The 24,318-nt window shown below is 50.2% G+C and overlaps 1 protein-coding gene across 6 annotated transcripts in view; it reads left to right on the forward strand.

Annotated features, from left to right (window-relative positions):
• nfic (nuclear factor I/C) overlaps positions 1 to 24,318 on the forward strand; it is a 69,665-nt gene that overhangs the window by 39,961 nt on the left and 5,386 nt on the right. For 3 of the 6 annotated variants that reach the window (XM_018731198.2, XM_018731197.2, XM_018731199.2), the window contains exons 3-9: positions 9,095 to 9,166; positions 11,263 to 11,337; positions 13,670 to 13,793; positions 14,193 to 14,317; positions 17,072 to 17,182; positions 18,993 to 19,177; positions 21,606 to 21,768. In XM_018731198.2, coding sequence (XP_018586714.1) covers positions 9,095 to 9,166; positions 11,263 to 11,337; positions 13,670 to 13,793; positions 14,193 to 14,317; positions 17,072 to 17,182; positions 18,993 to 19,177; positions 21,606 to 21,768 — 855 coding nt within the window. The remainder of the gene's footprint in view (positions 1 to 9,094; positions 9,167 to 11,262; positions 11,338 to 13,669; positions 13,794 to 14,192; positions 14,318 to 17,071; positions 17,183 to 18,992; positions 19,178 to 21,605; positions 21,769 to 24,318) is intronic. The other 3 variants (XM_018731201.2, XM_018731203.2, XM_018731200.2) reach the window with 2 other exon arrangements.

Here is a 24,318-nt window from a genome sequence, read left to right on the forward strand (position 1 = left end):
GCTGCCTTGTGCAGAGAGGCTGGGGGCACATGGGTGCCGGATTGGAACATCGGGAGCCGAAACGGTGTTGGCAGCGGATCACGGTGCGGGGGATTCTGGGTAATGACACTGTTGCCGCTTTACCTGGGACTGAAGAAGGTCTCCTTTGCTGTGTTTAAAAAAAACAATCCCTGGGTAACGAGGATAAATCCCTGGATTTACTGCCTCAAAGTCAGCCAAGTCAGCGTTAACCTCAGAGGATCAGGCGGCGCTGGCACTCGGGTGCGAGTGGTGCTATGCTTGCCTGCATAATTGATTTAGTGTTGACGCCTGTCAAACGATTGCTTAATCAAAACGCAAGGCCCTGCCCCCCTCGCAATGCTCCGCCCATCCTTGAATGGCAGGCATACGGGCCAATGAAACGGCTCGCACCGAGCCAGCTTTTGACCCCCCAGGGTCTCTGCTCGGCGCGGCACGCACTGTTCTCTTGTGCAATGTGGAGCTGCCATCGATTTCATCAATCGGCAAATGTGTTTGGAGTTTGCCCTTACAGCAAATTTCGAGGATTTGTGTAGGCCTGCCCCCGCCCCCACACACACCATAATTAGGAGTGGAAAAAACCCTGATAATTTCCCTGACACCATTAAATACAGGAGACACGGTGTTCTGATTTCTCTTTAATATGCGTGACCTTTTTTGCTTTTTCAGATATACAGCTGGCTTATTCAGCTTTCTCTGTTTTTGAAATTGAAGAGATGAGTTTTTTCGAGTGGACAGGTGTGCTCGTATACCTGTGTCGTATTTACCGCACACCCCACTCCCAGTACCACGAGGCTGGAACTGATTGGAGTCCCATCAATAACAGATGACTTTGAAAGGTATTACAGGTCATGACTCTGGTCGAGCAGTGATATTTGGCTTCAGATGGGATAAATCTGTCACTGCCCCTTTTATCTGGTTGATTCTGCTAGTTTGCTGTGGTAAATATCTAGCTGAGCAAGTGGGAGATGTGTTAAAATGTGTAGGGTGCGTGCCTATGCTTGGAGACTGCATAGGAGCGGGGAATACTTAATGTGATAATGTTACATAATGGATGTTGAGACTGCAGCTCTCTCTCCCACACACACACACACACACACTCAGACAGCATTCTCTGTTCCCTCTGTGGATGGCAGGGGTGAATTAAAGGCTCAGTATCACACAAGTGGATGGTTGAAATAGATATTGAAATCTGTGGAATTGCCTTATTACCTTTCAGCATCACTGTATCTGGGCTAGACAATGATGGACCGCTACAGGACCCAGTCAAACAAGACCAGCTGATCACAGGAGCCGAGATTCCTGATCGTGCCTCTCCCCTCATGCCTCCTGCTTGTCAGTTATCCCACTCTTATTTAGAAATAATCTATGGTGCCAAACCACCATCCTCGGGTATGGTTCCAGATTGCCTTACCAGCTGCCCTTTTGAGTGACTGCATTGTGGAGCAGCTGGTGGTATAGTGGTTGGAGCCATCGCCTTGGTTCAGTATCTCAGCTTTGCTGTCATAGCTTTGACCAAGGTGCTTAAGATGCATTGATGCAGTAAAAATTACCAAAGCTGTATAAATGGATAAAAAAAAAAATGTGAGTAGCTTAGTTTACAAACCTCCCATTGTGGTTGCTTTGAAGAAAAGTGTCGGAGAAATGAATAAGCGTAAACGGTCATTTGTTACCTAGTTTAATGTATCCAATTGCCATGACAACAGGCACCTGAGTGGCGTAAAGAGGGGCTGCTGAGAACCGGTGTAAATTACGGGCAGCGCAGGCCGGTGTCTGTTTCAGCCAGTCCTCAGAAAGGAAGGAGAAGTGGGTCACGATCTGCACAGCATTACGGCCCGTTCCCGGGGACTTATTTTTAATATTCATTTCAGTCATTTTTATTTAATCCCCATCTGTTGCTTTGCTTGCTTGGAGAGACTCCAGGAAACTGACAATCCAGGTCAATATGGCTGCGCTAAAAAGGCAGTGGGGGAAAGGTGGAGGGGCAGGAAAATGGAACGGCTGCTTTCTTTGATGAGGAGTCCATATGGTGCGGAGCTCCTTTTAATGTCGGCCGCATTGCTGAGCTGTTGCAGAAGACGTACTATGAAAGACGGGCAAAGAGTGAATGAGCAACGGAGCGGAGGTGGGGTGGGCACGTACTGAGTGAAGGGCGTCTCAGGACAAACGCGCTCTCTCTCTCTCTCTCTCTCTCTCTCTCTCTCTCTCTCTCTCTCTCTCTCTCTCTCTCTCTCTCCCCTCCCTCCCTCCCTCCAGCCTGGACACAGTTTGTTGTTGATTACATATATCAAACAAGTCTTTGTGTTCCTTTCCCTCCTTCTGGTGGCCGATGTTTTCCTACCGCAGGTCAGACTCAGTTCAGGATGTGGACATTAAAGCTGCAGGGACGCCACACTGGCAAAGACGGACGTTCTTGACACTGAACTTGGTCCTCGGCCTGTACGTGGCAAGGTGGCGCTTCTTCGTACTGTGGGCCTGCTCCCAGTTTTTCAGGCAGGAGGTGGGCCACCAACGTCGCCTGTAATCTCGGCCAGCAGCTTCCCAACGTGTGTCTGTACGTCCAGATAATCACTATCCCCCTGGCTACAGGTCGCCCCCCCCACTTGTTGGCCCCGTCTCGGCCCTGGCAGGGATTCCCTCTCCCTAGCTGGAGCAGCTGTTGGTGTGACCCGTGGGTGGACCTCCTCGGCAGCAGAACGGCAGTCTGGAGTCCAGTTTGGGCATAGGATTGCTTCATACTTGGTCCAGAGAAATCTACCCAACCATGTGTGTGAGGATGGGTTAATTTGTGGGGCCTAACCCCCTGCCCCCCAGATCCACATACCCCACCGGTGCACTGATACTCCTCACAATGTAGCATGGTTTACAGTGGATGGTTTATATGGTTTACTGCTCCTCACGCCCTGGTGACTGCTAATCGCAGCTTTGAGGGACACTACAATGAAAGAACCTCGACCCCCACCGCTTAACCCACAAAAAACGGATCTTATTTCTACTGGAGAAAGGGTTCGGACGAAAGAGAGGTGCATCTTGGCCCTCCGCAGGTTTGGCTGCGGTGCCCGTCGTCTCAGAGACCACACACGGAGGCTGTGGAGGGGAGAAGGAGCTGACTCCCATCGCTGGAGACCCGCTGTTTCGCAGCTCTGCAAATGAACACGGTCGGTTACCCCGGGAGCTGCTGTCTGACATTAACACTCTGGCAAACAGTTTTGTCATTCCAGTAAATTCTGCAGAAACTTAAGGTGAAATGTAGATGAAGGGCTGGGGGCAGCGGAAGCTTCCAGCCGCAGGAAGACAGGGATGTTGTGTTTTACTGAGGCCTTTTGAAACACATGTGGAGGTCATCCAGGACGTGGTTAAAGGGAAGGCATCCCATCTAGGTACATACAGTACATTCGGGTCCTGCCACTGGGCATGCAGTGTACTGCCTTTCATAAAATAATAATTTTTATTACTGTAGCACAGCACCATTTCGGGTGGGAGGGCTGAACACAGATAGCGCCACACGTACCGCAACGGTCTGGTCTTCTTGTAAGTACCTTAGTGTACGACTCCAACGCCGGAAGTCAGTTTGGAGGAGGAGGATGATGATGATGATGGTTGGGCACCTGGTAGTGTAGTGATTAGATATGCTACCTTTGGACCCAAAAGTCATAGGTTTGAGTCTCATCTCCAGCTGTAGTACCCTTGAGCACTGTACTTACCCTAAATTGCTCCAGTGAAATTACCCAGCTGTAAAAATAGGAAAATAGTGTAAGTACCTTAACAGTGTAAGTCACTTTTGAGAAAGGCATCAGATAAATGTAAAATAATGATGATGGTCTCTTGTCCTACCCCAGTGATTCTGTGATGCTGTTTTTTGGGATGATGTCAGTAGCAATGCCATGGGGGTCTAGGGGTCTCCCGCGCTGGAGGAGACCTCACGTACGCGTTGCCCTCACGAGGCCCTGCCCGGGACGCCCGGTGGGTGGCTTCAAACCGTTTTCTATAAATATATATTTTAGCTAGTTTATGAAATGGGTCCAAAAGAAACGTAAAAGGAACACTGCATTCGCATCTGGTATTTATATTGTGGTTTGCGGAAAAGCAGGAGAATAGCTCGAGTAGCTGGAGCGCGGGACTGGATGGGAGAGGCTACCCCTCGTGACAAAGCTCCGAGCTCTCTGTGTCTCTGACCAGCTTCACCTGGAAGTGGAAGGGTTTGCATGCGACCGGTGCTGTGAAATATTCTTTTATCCATAAGGCTGTGGGTTCGAATCGGGGCCCTGAGCTGTCTGCTTACCAGGCCCCAATTTTTGTGTGTCTCTCGTTACCCTGCTAGAGGTTGTGGTTTTTACTCTCCCCTGATCCAAGGGATGCTTGAGGGGGTAAATACTGCCCCTGCTCTGCATCCACCAAATGAGGGTCCCGTGTCATTAAAGTGCAGTGTGATGATTGGTGTGCCCCCCCCCCGTTATCGGCTGTCATCCCGCTGTCGCTTGGGTCGCGAGTCCGAATCCTCTTGTCTCTTTTCCCTCTTTGCCGTCTCGATCCACCTTGCCATTTTTCCCTCCCTCTGCCTCGTTCCCTGGGTTCGAGAACAACAGTATGCGGCATTCTCTGAGCTCTTCTGTGGCAGCGCTCTGTGGCCGTCGCTCTCTTAATTTATGGTTGCTGCTGCAGTTTTTCTCCTACTGTTCTTCCCGTGTTCAGCAGATTTTTAAGCAGTTCTGCCCGGATACAAGCTTTTTCTAAAAAAATTCTTATTATTATTATTATTATTATTATTATGTCTTTTGTCCATTTTTTAATTCAGAAGCTACTTAGCGCTTAAAAGGTTGCAAGTTTGAATCCCACCTCCAGCTGCAGTACCCTTGGGTAAGGTTCTTACCCTAAATTGCTCTGCTAGAATTGCCCTGCTGTATAAATGGGTAAATCATTGTAAGTGGCTTTGGAGAAAAGCATCACGTAAATGTAAAGTAGTCACTGGTAAAGCCAATGACGGCTCTGTCTCCTTTACTTTCTTTAATAAACGCACTGGCCTCTGTTTTGTTGAGGTCGTTGCACAAAGTTTAGCTCCACGAGGATCCTTTCCAGAACTTTGCGCCACTGCGAGCCTCTGCGCCTCTGTTTATTTCTGAGAGCTGTGTGATTGATGGCTGAACGGCACCCCCCCAGGACCTACCCTGCCAGCATCGCCTTTCTCTCCTTTCTAAATGGTAATGAGCGCTGTCCGCACATCTGCAGGGCCGTCGGGGATTCGGGGATCGATGACGCTCCTCGTCAGTCTGCGCACTGAGTGTGCGTCAGCAGGAGAGACGGCGCGGGCCAGGTGGTCGTGTTCTGCAGTCTGAACGTGTGTTCGGCGGAACGAGACCCGAATGAGCGCAATGCAGGGCGCAAGCAGCCGCCCTCCCGTTGCATGCAACATAGGGATCGATGAGCCCGGCGGCATGCTAGGAAGGAGACGCCGAAGCAAGGGGGAGGGGGGGGGCGCACTCCGTGTCCATGCGCTGTCTCTACATGTCAATGTAAAGCGAACGAAGAAGCGTCTCCCAGAATTCACAGCAGTGCCATGGCCTCCCTGCTTGCTGTAACAGCAAAAACACCCCCCCCCCCCCCCCCCCACCTCCCCCTGTAGCAGCTTCCTGCCAGCATGTCTCTTGGTCAGGAGGCAGAAATGTGTTGGGAAGAAGTGGCAGAATGTTTGTCCTGAAATAGCTGGACGCGAGCGCAACAGAGGAGGGAAGCCAGGTGCACTCTGGGACAGCGAATCGTTCGGAACGGTTCCGGCCAATAGGACCACAGAGGGTGCAATGTGAACCGTCCAGTACCCTGGCGTTCGGGTCAGGCCGAACCGCCTTTGGCAGGAAGTGCCACGGTGCGTGAATGTTGCCACGTTCCTGCTACGGGTCAAACATGCACAGGAAGAGTGCGTGTTCTTACACAGGATATTCCCTTGAGTGCGTTACGGGCCGGTGTGAAATCCGCTCACTGCCCCTGCACCTTTAAACACTTCCTCTGTTGTTGTTCAGCTATTAGTCAGCGAGCCGCTCCAGAGGAATGCCTTCCTCGCCAGGTCACTCTCGCTGCGAAGTTTCACCCTCGCGCCCGTTCTCCCTCCCAGTCATCCCATTAGCTGGCACCCTCCTGCCTCGCTCTTCCGCCTCCTTTTTTGTCTGTTGTCTCACTTGGCACCAAGACGGGGGCTGGCACTCCTGCGCGGGGTTAGCTGCACTTTGTGCTTCCCTGATCGTAGGGGAGAGGGAGATGGGGAGGGAGGGAGGGAGGGAGGGAGGGAGAGAGAGCGAGAGAGAGAGAGCGATCTAAAATGGCTGCCAACTGCAGACTCCTCCGTGAAATGTCTGCCAAAAGAAAAAACTTTGTGCTGTGGCGAGCGGCAAAACTCGGGCCAGAAACGTCTCACGTTCAATGGAAAGAGCAGCGACGACGACAGCAGGATCTGCGGAAATAAACGTGTTTACTTAAACGGGAGCAATGGGAAAAGTGAGAGTTTGGGAGGCTAAAAAAAAGAAAGCGGGTGGAAAAGGGGGGAGAAGAGTCAGGATTTTCTTTTCCGTTCCTTCTCTGAAATGGAGAGCGGAAACGGATGACTTAGCTTGAGTGGAGGTAGGGCAGATGGAGTCTGAGAGGACTGTGGGGATCAAGAGGGAGGGATGACTGATTATCTGTGCGAATGGATCGAAATGGAGGGAAAGCAGGGCCGAGCGAGACACATTTCTGACTCGATGAAACTGGCAATGTTATCCCCGCCAGGCCTGAAGTCTGACATTGACGCAAAGAGAGCCACAAGGGTTGTAGCATCCTCTTGTTCCCATGTTGTAATAACATGATGTAATAAGCAAGCAAAATATGGAAAGGGGGGATTTTTAAGGGAACTTTCTGGGTAATGTCGCTGCTGGACAAAATGGCCGCCCCCTCCCTCCCCCGGTTTAGAAAATGGCTGATCACGCGGAGCATCTGCTCTCTCCGTTTGGCAGAATTGTTCCATCCGCGTGCTTCTTCTTCACCTCTTCGTACCTCTGCTTTTCCAGATGTGTTACCCGTTCGTTCGCGGCGAAGCGAACTGGCGGCGGAAAGACCGGGAGGACAGCCTTGCCTTCCCTTGACGCGTGTGTTCGTCCCCTCGCTACTTTCGCTGTGAGAAGCGGTGCCCTTGGCAGCGCGGGAGGAGCCGTGCGCCAGCAGTTCTTCCCTTCGCTGCTTTTTCCCTCCTTTTCTGGACGGGGGCAGCGAGAGCGGAGGAACAAAAGCAGCGACTCACCTAAGATGGCTGCCAGCGCCCCACCCCGGCCGGGCTGATATTACTCCACCACCCCGAGAGTCTTTCTTATTTTTTTTTTAATTTTTTAATTTTTTTGTGGCTTCGGATTTTGGCAGTGTCCCTTGAAACCAAACCACAGTTAGCCCTCGCTGCCATCCCTTCCAAAAACAGTGACAGCTTACCATCATTTACCATTTATTAGACCTCGACAGCATGAGCCGCCACATTTTTTTTGTCTAGCTGCAAGTTGAACGCTTTATATATTCACAAAAACATATTTAATTAGTCATGTATGGTGACAGTGCCATCTTTCAGCATAGGGTCAGTGCAGCTGGTAGCGTAATGGTTAGAACTGCTGGCTTTGGCCTCAAAGGCTGCAGGTTCAGCTCTTACTTACTCTAAATTAGTCCAATAAGTTACCCAGCTGTATAAATAGGTAAATATCTCTAGGTAGATCAACATTGTAAGTTGCTTTGGAGAAAAGCATCAGCTAACTAAATAAATCTTAAGAACCTTGCCCAAGGGTACTACAGCTGGAGGTAGGGTTCAAACCTGCAACCTTTGGTTCCAAAGGCAGCAGCTCAAAACGCTTTGTAGTATTTCTATGTCATGTAATTGTATGCGAAGGTAATGAGGTTTCAGTGAAATTAATTCAGTGTAGTATTTCCTCCGAGTTTGTTTGTGGATGCTTTGAAGGTGGGCTTCTGGGCTCATCAGATTGTCGAAGGGGTCCGTGACCTAGAGAAGGTGAAGAAACCTTCGGTCGGAGCCCCCGGGGCTGCAGGCGGACCCTCGGCAATTGGGTAGAACTGAAAAATGCACAAAGGCCTAGTGTAATAAATGCAGTCAACAGTCCAATGACACAGATGGTAGAAGTGGTGGTATATGAACTGCTTTAGTCGGTGCTCTTGAAGCTGATGAGCCCCAACTCCGTGGTACTCTGACCTTTGTGTCCTGGAGATCACAGCGCTGGCTTCTTGGGGACTGTGACATTTGCAATGAGCCGTTCCTCCATAGAGCTCTGCTCTGCAAACACTTGCGGCAATATGGTTTTTCTTTGGCTACCCTCACGCTGGTGGAATCAAAGTTGCGCCCTTTTAAACCAAGACAGACTCACTGTGGTGCAACACCTTTGTTTTCAGGAGCTGCTGCTAGGTATGGTCCTGCGTTTTATTTATTCACTCGATTTATCGGTGAAGAGCAGGTGCCGCAGGTGATGAATGGATGCAAAACGAATGATGCTCACGGTCGACTTGGGCCGGTGTGTGTCATCGAGGTTCCGCACTACTGCTCTTTAAGCACTTTCACTGTATAGTCACACCTCCTCGGTAATAAAACACGTTTGTCGTTTGCGGTTCTGGCCGCCAGCAGGCAGCGGGAATGCGATGCAGGCCGCTGGAATCCCCATGTTTTTCCGCTTTCCTTTTTTCCTGTGCCGGCCGAGCTGGAGGACGCAGTGTTGATCGAGCGTCCGGGTGGCCTCGTGCAGCTGGAGAGAATGAAAGAGGAAGAGGGAAGAGATGATCAATATTGAAGTTGTGATGAGCAGATCGTACGCGCTCACTGATCAGAAAGACCAAACGCATGTCGTACAAACAATTGTTTTCCTGGTCCATGTATTGAAGCGACGGCTAGGGGTGGTTTTACTGTGAGCAGGTCCAAAAGGCTCCGCGCTGAACCACGGGTGCGAACGTTGCACCGCGAATGGGGCAGATGCTCACTGGCTGCTGGCATAGGGAGTGAAACTTTGAAGCTTGATCTGTCTGTTAAACTCTCTCCCCTTCACCCTTTCTCTCTCCCTCCCTCCCTCAGAATCGGAGCAGAGCAGCAGTCCACGCACCGCGATCGGCTCGGACCAGGAGGACAGCAGAGCGGCCACCTTGGGTAAAGTGGTATTTTAAACCGTTGCTTTCCGGACCACCGCTTTCACCCAACGTCCCGAGTTCTGACGCCTTGACAGTTTCGGAAGCACGGCGGCCACCTGCCGATGTCCTTCCGAACATGTCTGCATATGGGGCGGCAGTGGAGGTGCAACTGCTTCCCAGTGGTCACTGAGGAATGTGTTTTTGGAGAGGCGCTTCCCGGTGCTCATGGTCATATTTCTAGTTCAAGCGTCAATGACTTTTCAGCTGGACATGTTGACGCATCAGCTGTAGCGTTGACTTGTGTACGTTGAGACAGCCCAACCCCCACCTGCCATTTTTCAGCCACAAAACCAGTTGTACCGTGCGGCGTTGCGATGGATGTTGCCGGAAGTTTTTTTTTGCTTTGTGGCTGCAGAACTGGGCTGACACTCTACACTTGTGGAATGAGTTACCCTCTGCAAGAAGGGTGTGAGGCATAGCGAGGTCTTTCTTGACCTACTTACCCACCAAATAGCAGCAGGAGACTGCATCCCCTGTTAACAGTAGTACATTCTGTAGTGCTGATTTCATGTAAGGTAAATGATGCTCAACTGAGGACAGCTTTCCACGGTGAAAGTGGTTATTGCTGTGTTCTGTAATATAAAATTAACGAGAGAGATCATTTCTCACACTGTCTTTTGTGTCCCTGTGGCTCCGTGCAAAGCAGACAACGTTGTCTCGTAGGAGCGGGTCTGCCGCAGGGAATGGGATCCCCCCGCCAGTTCATCGAACCTTCTAGACGTCCCACCATGCAGACCCCTGTTCGCCACTCTGAGATGCTCTCACATGCCCCTCATGGGTTTGGTCTTTTTGGTCTGTTTTTTCCTCCCTCTTTTCCAGTAACCACCCCACCCGCCCAACATAGCGCTGCCCCGTTGCCAAGTTCTGCTGCAGATGGGATGGAAAGGGGGCTGACATCATGTGGCAAGCCTCAGATGAGCTCAGAACGCCTTAATTCATTCCGCACCCCCTCTTTCTAACGTTTACAGCTCCCCAGTGGCTTTGCGACAAATTCTCTTCCTTTTGCGGACCGGTGCCGGACGCACGTTGTCTTAGACGTGCCGGGCTTACGTCCACCCGTCCATCCCTCCCCATAGCTGCGGTTGATTTTGATCAGCACCTTGCGGCCGCCCCCCCAGCCCCCGGTCACCGCGGCAAAATAGGGAGTATCTGGTGGCACCCTGACGGAAAGGGTAGCTGGCTTTGATGAGGCCCCCTGATGGAAAGAGCTGTAGCAAAATAGTGCGCGGCCCGGGAACCGGCGGTGGAAGCTGAAGGTCCGCTCCTCCATCCCTCCTCCATCAAGCCATCCCTCCATACGCCTTGGATTCTGTGTCTGTGAGCGCGTTGCACGTTGGAGTGTGTGCTACCACTCCACCGCTGCTCTCTCTGCATGTTGTTTGTTCACTGACCTGTGTTGTGGTTCTGGTCCCCTTACCTGTCTTGGCTCTTTAATGTTTGGCGTCTATGTCCTGTGACGTCTGTTCCCCATGTCCATCAAAAGCTTATGAGGTATCTCTCATGCCTGTCTACAGGTAAAATTCCTGCTGCTGTGTTTTTTTTCCCTCTAAAATTTACTCATAACCAATTACCCAAATCCAAGGCCTCTGGAGGAAGGACGGCCACACCGAATATTCTATTCTATTTTATTCTATTCTGTTTATTTTTACAGAGCGCTCTTCTCACACAGTGACATGGGGCGCTGAACAAAGTTTTAAGGCAAATGAATAAGATAGGTGACTATACACTAAATTACTACAGTACCTATGCAGTTATTAAAGCTATACATATGACTTGTGGCCACGGAGGAAAGGAACAAAAAATTCTCAACTGAAATTCAAAGGAGGAAAAAAAAACCTTGGGGGGTCCAAGTGCCAGGGGCTGCCCACCCTCCTGGGCATTCTAGATTAAAAAAGACCTTTAAGTCAATTTACAACTAATAACATTGTAGATGAGTGTGAAAACATGACATTGGCACAGAAACGGGAGTCCTGTCGAGTCACCATTTCCTTCCAACCCAACGGTGTCCTGGTGCGAGTTGAAAACCAACTGTGGCGTCATCTCTGTCTCTTACAGATAGCCCCGAGTTTCAGGAGAGCTTCGTGACGTCGGGAGTCTTCAGCGTAACGGAACTCGTGCAAGTTTCCAGAAGTAAGAGCAGCCCCGTAAATGTGCGCACAGCATGTGTGAGTGGTGGAGCAGTCGTGTCGGTGCAGTCCTCGCGAGTGTGTGGTGCAGAGGCCTTGCACGTTCTGAGAAGGAAATGCCTGCAAATGGTGTTTTTCGATGCTGCAAACAAATTGTTTACGCGTTACGGTGCAGTCGGTACGTCTTGGACGCATGCACACATGCACACACACGCAACCGCAGTGTCTTATGTCTCGCTAATTCTAATCCCAGCTGTTGGCAGTCTCTGTGCCCAAAGGCCTGAGTGTGGCTGACTCCAAAGTGTCGTTCGAGGACGACTGCAGCGGCTGCTTTTCGTTTGCACGCCAACCCCATCCCGCAGCGACAGAGTTGACAGAAAGGAGCCGACACCTTGGGGTCACAGTTTGCCGCGCTGACAGTTTTCTCTTTGGGGTGTAACACAGTTTATTAGTTCTGTAGGGACAGCTGGTAGTGTAGTGGTTGGAGCTTCTGTCTTTGGACCCAAAGGGCAGAGGTTCAAGTCTCATCTTCAGCTGTAGTACCCTTGAGAAAGGTACTTACCCATAATTGCTCTAGTAAAATTTCCCATGTGTATAAATGGGTAAATAATTGTAATAACATTATGAGTGGCTTTGGAGAAAAGCATCAGCTAAATGAATTAGAGTGATGTTTTACTCTACTGGAACCACATTATTAGCCATTTGTGTCATTTCATTTACATTTATTCATTTTGCAGACACTTTTCTCTAAAGCAACTTACAACAGATACTATTTAGTGTTACTAGCCTACACACCTTATTTACCAGGGTGACTTACACTTGGTCACTCATCCATACATGAATGAAACACACAGTCTCTGTGTCACTCACACACTAAGGGGAAACCTGAACAGCATGTCTTTGGAATGTGGAGCACCTGGAGGAAACCCACCCAGAGAGAACATGCAAACTCCACACAAACCGAGCAGGGATCGAACCCATGTCCTCTCGCACCCCCCAGGCGCTATGAGACAGCAGCACTACTCCCTATGTCACCGTGCCACCCCCATTACCTCTGTCACCCATTAATACAACAGTTCAGGGTAAGTTCTGTGACAAAAGTACTATAATGCTAGTTTGCAGTAGGACTTAGAGTGGCACCCCTCCAGTTATAAGTCCATGACCTTAACTGCTGCACCACCTGCTGTCCTTATTAGTTCCCTGGCAACTGTGATCCTGGCCTTCCGCTGCGACTGTCATCTGTAGTAGTGAATCAGCTACCCTGCGAGCACAGTGTTACCACAGTGGAGATTACACTTTCCTTTCACAGGGTCTGTTACCATGCAGAGGAGAGTATTTAATAGATGCCCTGGGCCACGCTACACAATTAAAATCTTGCTGGAAATAGAAATGCTCAGATGTGAGTGAGCGACGTACCTCTTTAATCTCAAGCAACGTTTAGAGGAAACCTTTGCCCTCGGTGGGCTGCACTCATTAAAAACAAAACGACCGCTCATCTCAAATAAAGTCCTGAGTGTTTGTCCGCCTGGTTTTGTTCGGCAACGGGATGGGGGGGGCATGACGGAGGCCTCGGCTGCACTTTCTCAGTGCTGCTGGAAGAGCCTGCGCAGGGGTTCACGCTCATCTCTCAACACACACCAGTCCCCCACATTCACACAGCTCATGGTGGGCCCACCATGGGCCTTTCCGTTCATTCGTCGGCCCGCTCAACTTCTCCACGACCTCCATGCTGCTCCATGTGACGAAGTCAATACGATATGTACGCAAGGAAGGTCCTGCTGTCATCGCCAAGATCTGCAGTGTGAAACAAGCTCACAAGCAAATGGGTCGGACGTGCCTCACCTTCCCAAACGTACGTTCCTCTTACAGTGCCAGAATTCTCTGGTACCTTGGGGGAGGGATTATGGTTTGTGGTTATGAATTCCCCTTTTGTCTTCGGTGAAGGCGCAATAAACAAAGAAGAGTAGGCAGATTGATCATCTCAACATCTTCCCCCTCCAACGTCTTCTGGCATTAATGTCCATACCTGTCCTGACAAACAGGCCTTTGTTTTGGCTCTGCTGCTTGGCACTGGGTGAATGTTGGCAGGAAATGAGGTTGGGCTTCACAACGGCATAGGGTTTACTCACACACACACACACACACACACACACCTGCACTTAGGGACGTTGCACTTCTGTGTGACCTGAGCAGCGTGTGTGGCCTGTGTTTGGATGTCGATTGTTGTTGGGGGAGGGAAAAGCGTCACAATTAGAACTAGTCTGGTGTGTTTGGGGTGGTGTCCCATGATGAACGGCCCACTGTATGTTCCCCTGCCCTTGTGCCCACCCAAACAGCTCCCGTGGTTACTAGCGCCGGGCCCAACTTCTCTCTCGGAGAGCTCCAAGGACACCTGGCCTACGACCTGAACCCCACAGGGGTGGGCCTGAGACGCACCCTGCCCAGCACATCCTCCAGCGGGTCAGTATTATTCTTACTATCCTCATTATTATTATTACTCTTAGTGATGTGTGTTACCAGCCAGCGGGCGAAAATTCAGTAATAGCCCTTTTCACCTGTGACGATCACAGATCATATAAGGAGCAGCCTTAGTTTATGTCAGTATTGAGAGGGGCATCTGCTAAATAATTAATTACAGAACAACTCATAATAGACACAGAGCTTGGCCAAGTAAATTAAGGTAAGTTTTAATCCATTTGGTTTCTTCAATTAAAAATGAAGGAGCAAATCCATGGAAACAACGTGTGATTGATTATGAAAATCCAACAGCAGTCCCGGGTACTGCAGTGACCCCCATCCACCTCCCCCGAACAGCTGCTGGCCACCTTTAAATATTGTCGCCCTCCACAAAAATTGCAGGAGCAAGAGACACAAGTCCGGCTCCATGGAGGACGACGTTGACACCAGCCCAGGCGGGGAGTACTACGCCTCCCCCAACTCCCCGGGGAGCAGCTCCCGGAACTGGCAGGAGGAGATGGAGGGAGGTGAGTGTCACTGCCACCCCACAATGCACTTCTCATCTCCCATTGAGCTGGAAGCTACTCTTAGTCTTCTCTTTGCTTGGGTTAACACTCTGCAGTACGCACTTCGGTTCCCAAATAACCGACTAACACCTGATCCGGCTGTTTGACTTAACGCTCCGTGTCGTAGAGTCGGTTACACAAGGAAGACTTGGACAGAGTGCCATTGTCCCATCAGATTAACTAAGAACTTTTCCTTGTACTTACCTGTAACATGGAGTTATCCTGTATTGTCTGCTCAGTCTGGTAAGGAAGCACCGTAATAATAATACTCATAGTTGATGTGCCAAGATATGAAGCAATGACCTCACCTGGAATCTTGTGTTCCGAGAATGGAGTTTCAGTTTGTGTGTGTGTGTGTCTTGATGATCACTTTGTGTTTCGGTTGTTTAGGAGTTTGAAGTTCTGTCTCTTCACATGTCGTTGAGACTCACAGTTAACCAGAGAGCAGTGATGGCAGTGCAGTGTTTCCCACATTGTTGGTCTCGCAAGTTCAGCCTGTGCTCATGTCCATCTAACAGGATTTGATTTCTTTCTCCATGTCTGGACACACCAGCGTTCATTCAAACATATTCAAGTTGGCATTGCCTTTGAGTGGGTTCTCAGTGGAGGGTTTATCGATTCCTTACACATTTATCGGCCACTTATATCGAAGGGAGTGTTTGACATCGTCAGGAAGGAGTGATTTTGCAGTTAAAATGAAAGTCGCATTACAAAGTGTTGCTGGAATTGGCCCCAGGCTAAATCGAGTTTGTTTCAGTACACATCGTATGCATAGCTGTTTGTTTTTCTTTTTTCATTTAAAGAAAGTCTGAAAAAATGCCTCTGATGTGCCTGCGAAGAAGGGCTTGCACTGCTTCCATAACCAGGACACTTGAGGGCTCTCTGCCTTTCAGACGAGTTTTATTTATTCTTCCAGTTGTTTCTCTTTCCAGGAGTCCTGTCTGCACACTGAGTCTATTTGCTGGCACTGGAATACTATTACTGTATATAAATATGTGTGTGAGCATTTTTTTTCCCCCCATTTCATCACACATTTCAAAGGAAATGTGAAAGACCTCAATCCAAATAAAGAACTTAGTTTTGGGAAATGTTGCAGACTTCTGTCGCATATTTCACATTGTTCTGTCGCAAGATTAAGGTATTGTGTAGTGTGTGACATCGAACCCTCGTCGTATTTACTTGGCTCACTTTCCCAGATTTAGAGGCAGTGAATCTTGTCCAGGACAGCAGATTTGCATCTTGGTGACTGCGCACTTGTGCACAGCTTTCCTGAGTGCGTACGAGCAGAGGAGTGAAATACGGAGTGTGAAGCTTGGCAGCAGCCGCTAATGGGTTGCACCGCAGGCTGGTATGCTGCCATCTGGGTGGTGGACCCATGGTGGGCTTTCCTCCAGTTCAGGGGTGGCCGTCTTGTCACACATCTCACCAATATGTGAAGGAGGAGCGGTGTGTGAGCTCACACTGGGGGGGGCTGTCCCCCCGTGTGACTCCTGTCTCAAGCGCAGCAGCTGGGCCAGCTCTCAGCCTGGACCTTCTCTCCCTTTCCACTTTGTTGCCATGACCCGTTGTGCTTAGAAAAAGGCCAGTTGTTGAACGATAACGGCTGGGAAGATGGTCATCTGTCTGCGTGAAAGTGAGCAGCACGCTCCTCTGGCCTGCGGCAGCAACGGTGGCTCCCGTATGTGGTTGTGGGCCCAAATGAGATTGAGGCAGCTGTGGAAGGCGTGGGGGGGGGGGTTAAGTTGTACAGCACTAAGAGCACGACCCATGGTGCGCATTTTTTATTTAAATGACCGACTTGTCACTCCAAGCTGTAGTGTAATGAATCCCAAGAAGCCTCCGTTCAGCGGAGATGATTTTCCCGTGTGTGGTGGAGCGAAGGCTGTCTGTGCAAAACGAGGGCGTAACGGAGGTGCAGCCGCACGCACGCTCTGAGTGAACCGCCAGGTGGTCTTCCTGCCGCTTTCTGTGGTACTGTGAGTAGGCGTCGCCCTGTGCCCTCCTCACGTTCCTGCTCTCTTCCTGTCTAGACGGTTCCTAACGAGATCCCGTTTCGCCTGATTGCCCGAGGATGAGGAGAGTGTTGGGTTTCACGGTTTGAGGGGCACCCCGCACGGTCCCTGAAGGCCCAGTCCATGTTGAGCACAAACGCGGGTTCTTGGGCAGGGGCTGAGGGTGGCAAACGGCAGACATTTAGCCTGGAAGCACTCTAGATCAGTACCGAAATTGTGGCAACAGAAGAAGGTGGGCAGAAACGCATCGGTACGTGCCGCCAGGCTGGTGATGAGGGTGACGTGAGGAAATGATGATGCCCTCTGCGCTCTGCTGTTCACTGCAGCATAGTATGAGTCTTTCGAACCCCTGCTCACTTCCCCCTGGTGGCCTCATAGCACCACTGCAGCTAGATTTCTCTTTCTCTGCATCCACTCTGAATGTTTGCCCGTTACTGTAACTGCGGAAGAAATACAGTTGGAGAAAGATGTGAGAAGGTTGTAATTTTATGCCTGTAGTTTGAATGTAAATGGCAAGATGAAGGTATGTAAATAGGCTGGAACAGTACTGTGGTGACTGCCGAAGCACCAAACTGTCGTTCGCGCTTGGCATTTAATCCCACAAGTGTTTGAGAGGCGGCAGTATCTCGAATGAGGCGGAGCCAGCCAGCGGTAACACCTGGGTACCACCCACTTTCCTTCCCCTTTCGCTCTCTATGTCCAGGGATGTCCCCTGCGGTGAAGAAAACTGAGATGGACAGCCCGTCTCCCCAGGACAGCTCCCCGCGCCTCAGCTTTACACAGCACCACCGGCCGGTCATCGCAGTCCACAGCGGTGAGCCTGGTTCAACCCCAGCACACACACACACACACACACACACACACACAGAGTGCAGGGTTTGGCCTTTAAGAGCTGGAGGGTGTGCCGCTTATTGAGCTGTCTTTCAGAGAGCCATTTGATTTACACTTGGAGCAACAGGTGAGCTCCATTCCCATGCAGATAATGACTTCCATTAAAGCTATTAAGAGGGGTGGAACAAAGTCGGCACAGCCTGTAGCCCTGGGGGGCCAGTGCTTCCCCCACCTACCCACCACCGTAATCCATGCTCACAAAATACTCTTTAGCCTGTTTCTGACCTCATCAAGGATGCGAAATGCTCTGAAAGGTGGGATCTGTGTGAAAGGTTACTCTTTACTTCAGTGATTTGGGACTTTGGTTTTGAGTTACACAGCTCACAAGCAGGGCAGCGTAAACAAATCATCAAGTATGGGCACAGAATGGGAGGGTGAGTGTCAGGATGGGAGGGGGATGAATCATTGTCCGGGGAAATTCTTTTTCTCGACGAATGAAAGGTGATGTGTGTCTACCCTACACACCGACACACTTCTCGTGGTGCAGCACACCCCTACCCGTTAGTAGTATCCTACCACATGCAGGGTGTGAGTGTATATATTTTTCTTTTCTGACTGGATTATCGCACATTGGTTCAAGGATTGGAGCTTTTTGCCATAAGTGACCCAACAGACCAATTCTTTACCTTCATGGCCAAGGCAGCAAGTGGCTCTCGTAACTAAATAGGCCCAGGTGCTAGACTTCTGTGAGAGCAAACAAGGCGTCACTCTCTTCCGACACATTTCTCCACGTGAAGAAAATCGGAAATCTGACGAGGACTGCTGCTCTGTGGCTGATCATCACAAGAGTGCTGCTCTACCGGTTGAAGTGCCCTTTAAGATGGATTGCCCTGGGGATGGTGTTCACCAGAGAGTGACACTAAACAGCATCTGTTCTCGGCTGCAGATTCCATAACGACTCGAGCGAAGCGTAGAGTACAGCACACCTCAGTTTCGTGCTTTACCATTTATCAGTTGAATTTCCATCTGTGGTGTCCTCTAACTGTGGTGTGTATTCTTTATAAGTGACACATTTCAGCTTGTTAGAAGCTGGCAGTTCTGTTTACTCTAACAGCATTATTCCTGCTGTTTTACACGCTACCTACCGTTCACCTATGTTTGGTTAGTTTCGCGAGACTCTGGGGTGTCGGATAAAGTAACAGATGTAGCGGCACGTGTGTGACTGCCTTTTGCGTTGCACTCACCTTCCTTTCTGCTTAATATGAATGATAACATAACTGTTTTCACACCTCTTATGCATGGTTAATGTTCATTTGTAGCTCTGCTGATGTTTTAACCTGAAGCACCGTACAGCGTTTGAGCCGTGGACACAGCAGTGCAGCTTTACTTCAGTGATTCAGTCTTAAATACCCTCCTCAAGGGTTCTGTAGCTCAAGTAAGCTGGTAACCTTCAGGCTCAGAGTTCATAGCCTTAACCACTACACTGTCTGCTGCTCCTCTTATGAGAGTCCACATTTCTTTTCATATAGATTGTCTTCTTCAAATGCCTATGGTGATCTACTGAAATACTTATTTTTAGGGATAATAAATGTGTGAATTGTGTATCACGGACTATATTTACATTTACATGTATTCATTTAGCTGACGCTTATCTCCAAAGCGACTTAGTGTTAAGGCTAAAGCCTTAAGGACTAAAGCTGTAGTCATGGGCACACGTTAGTCGCATGTAGTAATAGTGAACGGCACAGTTGCACACACAAACTCATTGCATTTGTCCTCTGTCCCTCCTGCAGGCCTCTCGAGGAGTCCGCACCCCTCTTCATCTTTGCACTTCCCTGGGGCCCCCATCCTGCCCCAGGCGGCCTCCACCTACTTCCCGCATACGGCTATCCGCTACCCGCCACACCTAGCGTCGCAGGACCCCCTGAAGGACCTGGTGTCCCTGGCGTGTGACCCTTCCAGCCAGCAGCCCGGCCCGGTGAGCGTGTGTATGCGTGTGTGACGGCGTGCTTGCTGCTCTTCGTCGCCTAGCTCCTGAGACTGCTACCTGTGTCATAACACAGCATCCCAGTTACCCAGTGACACCCCCCCCCCACCCACCCATACCCCTCCAACTCTCAGAACACAGTTTTGAGCCAACCATAACTCTGTGAGCTGACCATAGTGGTTTTGCTTCGATTTAACTTTTTGTCCTTTGAATTAAAAACACCGTGAAGTCTGTGGAAAGTTTTGTCTGCATGTGCAGAACAGCTTTAATTGTCACGTTCCAGCCTTTTCCTCAAGTGGGTACTTTGCTGCTGTCTCTCCTACACCTTGTGGGCAGAGCTCGAGTATCGAGTATGGGCTCTTCTGCTGTTTGCCTGATGAATGATTTGTAGGGGCGGATTATATATTTTCTACAGCGCTGACTTTTCCTTCTGTTGGATGGCCTGGGGCACACACACACGCAGAGCTGCAATATGCAAATGTTAATGTACTGTTATGACTGATTTTTATTTAATAAAAAGAAAAAAACTGGCTTCATCTGCAGGCACACCAGTGTTATCGCTGTGACCAGACGTGCTACATTTGAGGGACACTCCCCCATTGTACTCTTATTTACCGCATCTAATCAGTGTATAAAGCTTCAGGGAAAAGTGATTGAGTATGAACCAAAGAGTGTAATTCGTGGTAAAGGAAGCAAATCGTTAGTTTCTGTTTGAAGTCGGCGTACGGTACGTCGACGCCCTCCACGCTGTTCGGACCAGGCGACTAACTTCGAATGTTGGTGTCTGTTGTCACACACTGGTGCAGGTACGTGGCTGATACATGTGTTTCTGTTCCTCCCAACTTGGCGCAGTGTTTCCACTGTGTTTTGGGGAGCGGGTGCAGATTGGTGCTGCTGCTGTCGCCGTAATATGTGAAACTGTTTTCAGCCTGGCTCTGCGCATTTGCCGCCTCGTGTGTGTATGTGTATAGGTGTGAATGCAAGCCCATAAATTCAACTAAGCATTAATGTGTGTCTGTGCTTAGGGATTTGCTTCCCCTCTGCCTGTGTGTGAGAGTGTAAGGAGAGTGATAATTGTATTGCGTTGAGACATCAGCTTTGCCCAAACACACTGACTTCAAAGTCCAATGTGACAGAGGATGTGCACGCATCATCGAAACACAGTGACGTCATAGTGCCGTCATAGCAACCAAATCTGTTTTTGCGAGGTCTCTTAACCCTCCAGCTGTGCGGATAGTAAAAGGCTGCGCGCTGTTGTTGGCCTTGCTGGTCATGGACACACAAACGCACACGGAGCGGAGTTTTAGCCTTGAGCCTCGACCAACTTGTGTAGCTGGAGCGGAGAGGACCTTTCGGAAAGACTTTGCAAAGGGACGCCAGTGACGTCACTGTGGGCGTTTCACCACGGTGTGCTGTGGCTCCTTTTGCATATTTTTTATACTCCAGTCTCCTGAACATCTGCCACTTCATACGGCCAGAGGTTTGCACCTTTGTTCTCGAGTCGCCGTTGGCCAAGACCCACCTGGCCGCTGCACCATTTCCGACTTTGTGAAGGGGTTTCAGATCTGTACTCCTCTACAGGTTCGGCGTCCCTCCGTCACCAAACACATGCGTTATACTGAAATCGCCACGGTAAATGTCCTTTCACCTGCGAATCCAGCGAACAACAACCCAGTCATTGAATATCAGCTATCTTGAAGAGTGAAGCCAGTGTCCTCAGACAGGATCAGTGGTGGAGCCACCTGAATTCCTCCCTTTTGGCGACGACTGCAGCGGCACATGGCCGCCAGCCAAGCTCGCGTAGCGCACCAGGGCGAGACAGGTGGCAGGCGGGTCCTTCGAATTGAAGAAGACCTCCCAAGAGTGCATCTCTACTGATCCCGTGCCCACCGGCGCTCCTTGCTTCCGTCTCCCCAGCGAACGCTGCTGCCCCCTTCAGTCAGTCAGAGGAAAGGCCTTCGTCGAGCTGACTCAGCAAGTGCCCACGCCCCGCCCACACTGCACCTGTTCTGCAAAGTCATTGAAAATCCCTCCTGGCCATCCTGCATTGCGACGGCAGACCATCAGTCTCGTGGGACTGTCACAAAGCGGGGGGGCGCCACAGCATGAGCGAGCCGTACCAGGATTCTGCGTCCCATACATCCCCCAGTCGCTGTCATGGGACAGACGTACAGTGTGGCAAACAGCCAAAGTGAGGGCCAAATTGAACTCCCGCACCCCCAGTGGAGGAGTGAGGGTGAGGAGAGAGAGGGAAAGAGAGAGAGAAGCAGCCCTATGGTGGAGGGGGGAGGCCAACTGGGGGGAGGGCAAGTCCAGCACCAACGACCACCCACCCACCCACATACCGTCACATCCCGCGCTGCCCCCACACCCCCACCAACCCCCTGCGGCTGAACTGTGCTCTCTGTCTGGTTTGCAGTTGAACGGCAGTGGTCAAGTGAAGCTTCCCAGCCACTTCATCTCCTCCCAGATGCTGGGGGCCCCACCGCACCCAGGCGTGCCCCGCCTCACGCTGCCGCCCGACTCCAAATCTGCCACCGCCACCACCTCAGAGGGAGGGGCCAGCTCTCCTACATCACCCAGTAAGTGCAGCCCCGAAGCCCACCCTCGCAGCCCCCGCGTTAAGGGGAGCCGGCTGGACGCCCACACTTTCCGTGCGTGCGGAGACCCTGAAATTCATGTCCTCTTCTGCAGGCTTCAGGGGTGCCGAGCAAATGTGGCGAGAATGACGTCAGCTTGAAACCCTTCAAAAGAAAAAAAACCTGCAAATTAACCATGTTTAGTCATGTATAGTATAGTGCTACAGGAAAGAGCAGTGTGTGTGAGTGTGGGCATCTTTGTGGAAAAGTGTACTGGACGGGGGGGAAAAGATGTCTAAAGTACCCGCTGGCTGCACAGGAAAGAAAGTACAACTAGAGTGGCTTTGCATCTGGTTGGCTCACAGCATGTGGTCGGCTCAAAACGTGTTCTTGGCCTGTGTCACAGAAGATCGTTGTCTCTGGTGTGAGGACGTGTGTGGGTGTGTGTGTGTGTGTGTGTGTCCGTCCATGTGTACGTGGCTGGGCGGGGCCAAATTTGGGGAAAACCATCTTGACCATCACCATTCACAAGCTATCAGCGTTTACCCTAGATACCATCCCCTAGGTACTTCCCTCCTTTGTGTTCTGCAGCCAACTAACAACCGAGGAGCAGACGCACCGCGACACGGACGCTGGGGAGGCAAGGCTGCGAGGAGGCTCCCGTTTGAGCCAGACCGAGCAGCCAGATGTTGCCCTGCTTCTCCAGCTGCCCGCGTTCCATTAATCATGCTAATTGAATTAGCAGGCGCACATGACGGCTCAATATGCTCCCGACAGCCGCGGAGATCCAGTTACAATTACGCTACTCGAATGAGACACAACACTGTTGCTGCGCAGAACCTCCGGCTAAATTCAGAGGAAAGGACCAGAATCGAAGATGATGGATAAGATTATGGCTCCGCTCTGTCAGATGTGAGTCATCAGGAGTGTTTGCGTTTAGGATTCGTTTCTTCACCATACACTCACATCCAGAGTCCTAAATACGCTCTGTGAGGCGAAGATGATCTCATTCGGTGAAGCAGCGGCGGACCTCATCTGCAAACAGACGCTGAGTGTTTGTGTCAAGTGGCATCTCAATTTTGTTTTTCGGAGCTGTGGGCTCTAGTTGTAGCGGAGACGAGGTAAAGTCGAGCACACTGTAGAGATGGGTGAACAGATACTGTATGTAGAAAACAAGGATCGGAAAGGAAATTGCACCAGGGTGGAGCAGAGACACAACAATGGCTTAGTGATGGACACTCTGAAGTCACACTGCAAGTAAATATCACATTTAGATGACTATATAAGATTAAATAAAAAGTAGAACTGACAGTTCAGTACATCTTCCTCAGTAAGAGATTAGTAATGTGTGTAATGGGATTCTGTACAGTGCAAAACTGCTGCACTTTCTGACAATCTGATGTTTTTCATACGGTGGCCTTATTTCGAACAGCGGAATTCTTTCCCAGTAATGCAGGAATTTTACGTCCACAACAGATATTTTATTCACCGCCTACTAAGGTGTTTCACTCTGCAAAGCATGTGGACGCAGCCCTTCTTCCCTAGCGAAGCAAAGGGGTGTGTTTCCAACTCTCTCCTTCCCATCGACAGTGTCCACCAGTCAAATCGATTGATAAATCCGGCTGAGCTGAAAGCGGATTCAACTCTAACGTTTAGAAATAAATTATATAGCTATGTAAATATAGGCTCAGTTATTTAAATCATATGAATAGCTTTTATGACATGAACACTGTTGCGCTGTCATGAAGTGTTTCTCTCATGGTTTACCACTGCGAAGGTAACACTGACGGTCCAAAAATTACTCGCCTGTCTGCACAATTTTGATAATGACTGATAAATTCAGTAGCTTTTGTTACAGATATAAAATATTTGGGAGCCAATATTGTCGCACGTGATGAATGCTTTCCAGGTCTGCTGCCGAAGGTGTTACTCTGTGCAGCCGCGGTGGGGGGCCTCGTTGTCCCTGACTTCTCGGGGTTTGAGTGCGTCTTCACTCTTAGAAGGACAATTGAATGGACTGTCGAGTGGAAGTCCCCTCGTTTACATTTACTCCTTTAGCCGATGCTTTTCTCCAAAAGGACTCACGGCATTAACGTACCAACATTTACACAGCTGGGTCTTTTTTTGAATTTTTTTTTTTTTACTGGAACAATTTAGGGTAAGTACCTTGCTCATAAGTATTAGAGCTAGAGGTGGGAATCAAACCTGCAACCTTTGGCTCCAAAAGCAGCGGTATTAACCACTATGCTACCAGCCATCCCTCGCCTGGCTATGCTCTGGGTCTCCGGGTTTTGTGGCTGGAGAATCCCCATGATTATAGGTCCACTTCAACTGGCAAAGGCAGTCACCCGCAGTACCGTTATTTATGTACCAAAGGACCAGGTTCGGCTCTCTCTCACACCCTGCATTGTTTGGTCGCTCTCTCTCCTCCGTCTGCCTTGTTTGCATGATTTATATGTGTATTTTACCACAGCTGCTAGTCTTCGGCTGAGGGTAAAACAGAGAGCTATCACCCTTCCATCGCAGGGAGCGCAGGCTCATAGTTAAGGTGCA

This window comes from Scleropages formosus, chromosome 25, assembly GCF_900964775.1.
Source record: "Scleropages formosus chromosome 25, fSclFor1.1, whole genome shotgun sequence".
Taxonomy (NCBI): domain Eukaryota; kingdom Metazoa; phylum Chordata; class Actinopteri; order Osteoglossiformes; family Osteoglossidae; genus Scleropages; species Scleropages formosus.